Source organism: Nelumbo nucifera, chromosome 5 (assembly GCF_055504915.1).
Source record: "Nelumbo nucifera cultivar China Antique chromosome 5, China Antique-T2T, whole genome shotgun sequence".
NCBI lineage: Eukaryota > Viridiplantae > Streptophyta > Magnoliopsida > Proteales > Nelumbonaceae > Nelumbo > Nelumbo nucifera.
The window spans coordinates 58,454,255-58,461,879 of record NC_142653.1 but is presented as its reverse complement, the minus strand read 5'-3'; the positions used below and the strand labels follow the sequence as shown (position 1 = coordinate 58,461,879).

General features: G+C 42.9%; 1 protein-coding gene across 3 annotated transcripts; it reads left to right on the top strand.

Annotated features, from left to right (window-relative positions):
- Positions 1-1,555: 1,555 nt before the first annotated feature.
- Positions 1,556-6,913, top strand: LOC104596844 (transcription factor TCP8). Of its 3 annotated transcripts, none has more exons than XM_010258166.3 (2): positions 1,556-3,577; positions 3,748-3,990. In XM_010258166.3, the coding sequence occupies exon 1, from the start codon at positions 1,972-1,974 to the stop codon at positions 3,565-3,567; it is 1,596 nt and encodes a 531-aa protein (XP_010256468.1). In that variant the 5' UTR covers positions 1,556-1,971; the 3' UTR covers positions 3,568-3,577; positions 3,748-3,990. The 3 variants fall into 3 exon arrangements, with proteins under 3 accessions (XP_010256468.1, XP_010256469.1, XP_010256467.1); XM_010258167.3 differs by lacking the exon at positions 3,748-3,990 and adding an exon at positions 6,312-6,913 and having other exon boundaries at positions 1,573-3,577; XM_010258165.3 differs by having other exon boundaries at positions 1,573-3,577; positions 3,712-3,990.
- Positions 6,914-7,625: the final 712 nt, after the last annotated feature.

The window sequence follows — 7,625 nt, the reverse complement described above, 5'->3', positions numbered from 1 at the left end:
AGAGAACTGAAGCTAGGATTTCAGTAAAGACCGGTTCATTGCAGCCTTTATTATTATTATTAAGTATCAAAAAAATAAAAAGAGAGAATGATGAGAAGAGGGAGAAAGTGAAAGGAAAGTAAATGGGGACAGAGGTGAGAACCAAAGTTGAATCATTGGTAAGGTTTTTTAATGGGTAATTCAGAGTTTTGTTTTCTCTTTTGTTGGTGGATTTGAGAATTTGATTAATTTTGTTGGTTGAGATGGGATTGAAGAGGAAAAGGGCATGGGAGGAGTCTTTATCAAAGAATCCCAATATGGAGAACCCAACAAAGAGACTGATGCAAGAACAGTAATTGTACTGTCTTTGGCCAGCAGACAGCACACAGCACACAGCAGTGAATTTCAAATAAAATTAACAGGAATAATAATGCAAAATATTGGAACTTGGACGTGTTGAAACTTCAGCATTGGCGGATATGGCAAGAGGAGGAGGGTAGGTGACTCGGGGGAGAGGTCAGTTATGGCTGGAGGCTGGAGGAGGTGGTGGGAATTGGCCAAAACCACCTTTTTTTTTTAAATAATATATTCAGGTGATAGGGATGAAGAAGATGTAGGTTGGGATTGGGAGGGATTTTGAATTGATTAAGAGGTTTTTTTTAGTATTAATTTGCTAGAAAACTATGGAGAGAGAAAGTGGGGCAAGGTGGAGTTGACTGGCTGATGAGTATTGAACTGTTCTTTATTGTTTTAAATTATAAAAGGAAAAAGAATAGTAAGATAGGTTTGTGTTGGGATGAGCTGTCCTCCTGCATTAGATGCTTATCTGACGCTTATCTGTGCTGTCTGGGTGTCGCCTTTAACTCCTTCCAGCTCCAAATTTACCATAGCCATTCTCAGTTCTCACCCTCAACAAACATCTCTCTCTCTCTATATATATAAAGAGTTTTATTAGGGTTTTGGAGGTAAGAGGATGAGAGAGAGAGAAAGAGTTAATAGTTACATGAAAGAAAGGAAAGAGGAGGTTTTGTAAAAGCAAGGAGTAGAGAGAAGTGGTACTGTAGACTGTAGGTGGTGAATTTTATAAGTTTGAATTATACCCAGAAGCACAAGAACATTATATTATTGATCAGCACAAGCACAGCTACATTAAGGGCTTGTTTTCTGCACTTTGTTTTGTCCTCAACTGCAAACCTGATGTCTCCTTTTGCTATCCTACTGCACACAATGAATGAGAGATGAGAAAGAAGGAGGGAGAAGGAGAGAGAGAAAGAGAGAAAGAGAGAGAGAGAGAGGTGGTTGGACTTGATTAGCGTCATCATCATTATCAACAAGAGGGAAAGAGACCTGTGAGAGATAGAGAGGAGGAAAAGAGATAAAAGGTGGAAAGAGAAGCAAAACTGTAAGAAGACTTGTTCAGTGGTTAAATTTTCAGTCTTTTTCTTTTTTGCCTTTCTTTCTTTTCCTGGTTTTATCAAAGTCCATTTAACATTCCTTACGAGGCCCCACGAGTGGGCTACTGCTACTTTCCCAGTCCCCACCAGTTGGACCTAAAAATTAAAACAACCCCAGAAATAAAAGAAAAATAAACAAACAGCAGAAAAGAAAAAGCTTTGTAGCTTGTAAACCTACGCCCCCCCTTTCATCTCTCCTCACCCACCTCCACCTTCACACTTTCCTTTCTCTCTCTCTCTCCAAACCCAGTTGGTTTCTCTCTCCTCTCTCTGAGAGAGATGGGGAGAGACAATAGTCAATCAATCAGAAGCAAGAAGAACACCTAGTTAGCTCCTCACCTGCACGTGTCCAGACCAAAATCCAAAACAGCTCATTAATCCAAAGCTTCTGTAGCCTTGTAGCTCTCTCCCTTTCTCTCTCGAAGAAAAGGCAGATAGATAATGAGATGGGGAGATGGGGAGAATAATCAGCCAAAGGCAGAAAGAGGGCAAAAGAAGAACTGCGTTCACAAGGAAGAATTGTTGAGGAAGGCAAGAGATGGAATCAACAACCCAGTCTCAAGGCAGTAAACAACAGCAGCAGCAGCAGCAACAACAACAGTCTTCTCCTTTGCAACTAGTCCCTTTCGAGAGCCGATCAGGACCAGGTCCCGGCCCCGGCCCCGGTCCAGGCCCATTCATGGGCTCCATCTCTATCCAAGCTGGAGCTGGGAGTGGAGGAGGTGGAGCTGGTGGTGGAAGCTCGCCTAACTCTACTAGTACTACCAGTACTACCACCACTCCGCCCCAACTAGTGGATGCTTCTCTCGCTATCTCCACCAAGTCCGACGCTTCTCGATCTGGGCAGCTCGTGGATCCTTCCAAGAAGCAGCAGCAACAACTGACAATTGCGACGACGACGACGACCACGACGAAACGGTCGTCCAAAGATAGGCACACGAAGGTCGACGGTCGAGGGCGGCGCATCCGTATGCCGGCGACTTGCGCGGCTAGGGTTTTTCAGTTGACGAGAGAATTGGGTCACAAGTCGGACGGTGAGACCATCGAGTGGTTGCTTCAGCAAGCGGAGCCTGCGATAATTGCTGCTACAGGAACCGGTACTATCCCTGCCAATTTCTCGACCCTCAACGTGTCTCTTCGGAGCAGCGGCTCGAGCCTTTCCGCCCCGGCGTCGAAGTCTGCTCCTCATTCTTTTCATGGTGCTTTAGCACTTGCCCACCACCCTCATCACTATGACGAGTCGGGTGAACCCGCTCGGAGGCTGCTCGGTGGTGGTGACTCGGGGATCTCGCATACTGCTATGCTAGGGTTCCACCATCCGCATCATTCCCATCTTTTAACTGCAGATCAGATTGGAGAAGCATTGCCTGGTGGTGGTAGTGGTGCCGGCGGTGGCTCAGGTGGAGACGCTGGTGATAACTATTCGAGGAAACGCTTCAGAGAAGATCTCTTCAAGGAAGAATCACAACCGCAGCAGGAAGCCGGTGATGCCTCTTCTCCTTCAGCTAGTAAACCCTTGAGAACTGGAGAACCCGGTGGTGGGAGCGTTGCATCTGCTGCAGCAGCAGCTGCAGCTGGCCTAATTCGGCCTTCAAACATGATGCCTGCAACGGCAATGTGGGCAATGGCACCGGCACCAAGTAGCGCCGGCGGTGCATTCTGGATGCTACCTGTTACAGCCGGCTCTACCGTCCCAACAGGGGTTGCCGCGGCTGGTGTTGGCCCTGGGCCTTCAGAACCCTCGCTGTGGACTTTCCCTGCAGCGGGAGGACAGTATCGGGCAACAACAATACCGACTGCAAGCGGGAACACCCTCCAAGCGCCTCTACATTTCATGCCTAGAATTAACCTTTCCGGTGGGATAGAATTCCAGGGCGGACGAGTGGGTGCGCTCCCGCTTGGGTCAATGCTATTGCAACAACCTTCAGCTGCCGGCGCTTCTCAGCATCTCGGCCTTGGTGTCTCCGAGACTAACCTGGGCATGTTAGCAGCTCTTAATGCCTACAATAGAGGAGGTGGTGGACTGAGTATGAACTCAGAGCAGCATCAGTCAATGGATCATCACCAACAAGTCCATCCCCAACAACCTCAAGGGACTGACAGTGGAGATGAAAACCCAAACAGTTCTCAATAATAAACCCAAGGTAGTTGCTCTCGTTCCTATCTTCCTCTCTCCAATATCTTGACTGTTGATCATGAGGTTTTTAACAGTCATCTCCTTCTCACTCCCTCTCTCTCTCTCTCCTCCTTCATTTCCTTTTTTTCTCTTTCATAGCAGGCAATCAAGATTGTTGGTTTTGTTGTTGAGATGCAGGAGTTCGGTTTGAATTGAGTTGAGTGCTTTAAATCCAGTCGATGATCCAAGCAGACATTCCATTCCCCAGTTTCCAACATCTCCTTTTGCTTTTTTTAATTTAATTTTTTCTCTTGGCTTTTTGGTTTTCCCCTCATAGATTTGATGTGAGTTTGAAATCTTATATGTTTGGTCCAAAGGGACCAATGGAGAACAGATAGACATAGAGATAGACATTTGTATAGATATTTGTTCGTGTAGTAATAATTCTTTGTTTGTATGGGAAAGAGAAAACAACAACAAAAAACCCAGTAGCTCCTCTTTTCTTTCTTTTCTTTTCGTTTCATATTTCATATCTGCTAGATTTCTTCTTGTTCTTCCTTTCTGATTTCTGTCTTCCCTTCTCATGAAACAACCTCCTCTGATCTTCCTCTAACTAGGTTGCTTTTCATATTTTTTTTCCCATGTCACTGTTTGAATCCCTGAGCAGAAAGTTGGGTCTACTTAATTTGGCTATTCTATATAGCTGTTTGTTCTTGTGGTCTTCAAAACCTCAACACACTTATCCTAGTGTCTGCAGAGCTTGATATTAACATATATCCTTCTTCTTCTGCTTCAACTATAATTCTATCTTGCTTCGTTTATCCAAATAAAGAAACAAAAACCCATCTTTGTTGGGCATGTTTGATTTCATTCTTCATGCAAATCTGTTCTACCTGAAAGGCTGAAAGGAAACCCATAAACAAAACTCACTTAAACAATGTTCCTCCACACTGCATCATTGCAATGGAGCAGGAAGAGCCAGCGGCAACACACCCTGTATTGATTGCTTTTTAAGGCCGTTATTTCTCCAAAATATTATATTCATTGTTTAATGGATTAGGGTTTGCTCCTGGTTGGCTGTTTCAATGTCTGAGAGGAAAGAGAGAAGGAAGGAAGAAAACATACAACCAAAGCAAAAGGAATCTGGCGTTTGCTGTGTCTCTCTCCTTTCCAAATTTAGAAAAACATGCTTGTCCTTTGAAGTTTTAAACTTTAAAAGTGCAAGACCCTGATTACCACGTCTTTGTGTTGTTTCTTCTGACTAAGATATCTGATTCCCACCTCCCTGATTGCATTGGAGATGACAAACTGTTGCAGGACACGAGTTTTCGAGTTGTGACTCGCTGAGTCGTGCTGTAAATCAGTTGAGTTGACCCCTGAGTTGCTATTTCCTGGGTGAATATATTTATTTATTTGACTCGTTTGACTTGTGCAGTCAAAAAAAGATGACTTTACATTTTTAATATTTAATCATTTCCTCGTTAATTATTTTGGGAAATGGCTGAGGACCACCACTTTGTATGATTCTTAGACAAACCCTCTGTTTTTGCGACACGTGGCGGTTTGTATGAGAATGGACCAACTGTTTTTACCAGTTTCCCTTCGTATCCAGTATCCTCCCTCTCTCTCTCTCCATTATAATAAAACATAAAAAGAGAAAATAATATTTTAAATGATCAATGACTAAATTGCCTCTGATCGTGACAATATTGTGGATCTCAATTCATCATGGTAAATGGGCAGTTATGTCCTTGCAGAGATGCTAAATTAGGGTAGCTGTTCATAAAGGGCTATGATTTAATAAGGGCCCCACCTATGAGAGGATCTTTTCAGTAGTGGATTGGTTCACTGGGACATGACAGCACAGGTGGGCCATGGTTTTAATTGTTAAGTGGATTCCAATCTAATGTCAAACTTAATACCCCACAAGCTGTGGGCCCTACATTAAATTGACCCCTTTGGGGGGGAGGCCCAAGTCGCCGACCAAGAAACCTAAGCCCTCTAGGTTTAGGGCCAGAACGTAGCAGCTAGGCCACACAAAAGAGGCAGATTCGAATCTGAATGCATGAATTGAGCAGCTCAGATTTGGGGCTGGGCCCCAACAATGATTCTCTGGACCAGGTTAGCCCTAGAACCACCCAGAAAAGAAAAATGGTTGTTTAGATGGGTCTCTTTCTAATGGCCCAACACAAACTGTCCGGGCCACATGTTTGGTGCCCTAATTCTATATGCCCCACCATCCATTGGACCTTTCTTTGCACCGCCACTAGCTTTCAATTTTAAATCTTTTTAAATTAAATAAAATTAGTTGGACCAGTTGGGGGCTCCACCCTCTATTGGGGCCATGTGGTCTTGGGCTTCTGGCCTCCAGCTTGTCACATGTGGGAGAGGCTGACATGGAAAATTCGTACAGCTGTTACTAAAACCGCCATTCTCGTATAAATCCATTGTGACTGACATATATTCACAAGCCGTTGGATCGGGATATTTTCTTTTATTCTTTTTATTAATTACTTACGATGACATATTCGGGGGGTAAATTCGTAAATTTGCTTCCCGTATTATTTAAGAAAAAGGAGAAAATAAATAAGGGATACGGAGTTGGAGTTGGACTGCAAGTCTGCAACGGTGGAGGGGTCATTTTCGTCATTTGATTCTGGCAGTTTTCGATTTCCGTGGCGTTCCGTAATTCTCGGGGCCAAAAAGGGAGAGTTTTGTCATTTTGACCTTTCTGTTCCTTTTTAATGTTCTTTCTCTTTCAGGAAACGACATGAGACGAGGCAACGGGCTCCTGCCAGGAGCCAGAGATGAACGGTCAGGATGCTGCAGCTGCGCCACCTCCAGGATCACGGAGCTAATAGTTAATACTTTTGTTTTATTACTTTTAATTCTTCCTCTGGCTTTATCTGCTCCTCGCATTCACACGCGCTTTTCTCTCATCGTCTGGTTCCCAGTTTGCAGTGTGAAACGTGTTTCATTTTTATTGGTTGTGTGGGCCACGCCGGAAGGAATGAAGAATTTAGGTCCCAAGTCAAATTATAATATTTTTATTTTATTATTTTTTTGCCCTTGTTTCCCGCCTCAGAGAGAGGAAGAGAAAACGAACGGAGGAGGGGGGGCACTGCTGGATTTCGGCTTTCCCACGTGGTGAGTGGCAGTACAATCAATCGTGGCCGTACACGTGCTCGCACGTGGGACAGAGTGCTATTTATTTCCACTTTTTGTCTTTTGAAATATCTTTTCATGTCACCAGCTGAAGAGGATAAGATTCTTTCTCCCTCCTTTTCCTTTTCCTGTAAATGCTGTTGCGTTGCTTTAATGATTGGACCGGTGGTCAATCTTATTATGGGTTGGATAAGTTTAATTTGATTGAACCAATATTTGAACCGGATCAACTCGACAAAGTCAGGTTGGATTAGATTGCTCATTTTGCTTGAATTTTGGATTAGGTTAAGATTGACTTAACTTTGGTTAAAAAGTTAAGTTATTTCAATAAACTTAAGTGTGGCAAATAGAATAATGTTAAAATTAAATTAATTGACCTCAACCATTGAGTTTAGGAAATTGAACACTTGGCAAAAGCGAATAGAAAAGTTTAGCCAATCCAAATCCGATACAAACGCAACCCAAATATGGTATAATCCAGTGATTTCGAATCGCGGTTGATTGAGACGGTCAGAATGTTTGGCCTCGGAATTGTTCATGCAATCAGTTTCGTTTTATGATTCTTCACCAAAAAATAAACATTGAATTAGTCAATGATTTATTGATTCAGAGAATTGAATTATCGATTGGTTCAATTCATTTAATGGTTTTTAGTTATTTTTTTATTTTTTATCAAAATAAGCCATCTGTTCAAATTAGACGATTAGACCATCAACTTAAAAACCGGTGGACAGAACAATTCCTGTTTTGAATCATTTTTTAAAACATTGATACAACCTGAAGCTTTTAGGTTATATATCTATATATATATAACCTGAAGTTTTCAAGTTGAATTAGGGGGTTCAACAGATTGGATTGGATTTAGATTTACCCCAACCCAACCTAACTTGACCCGATTTAGACTGCATCTG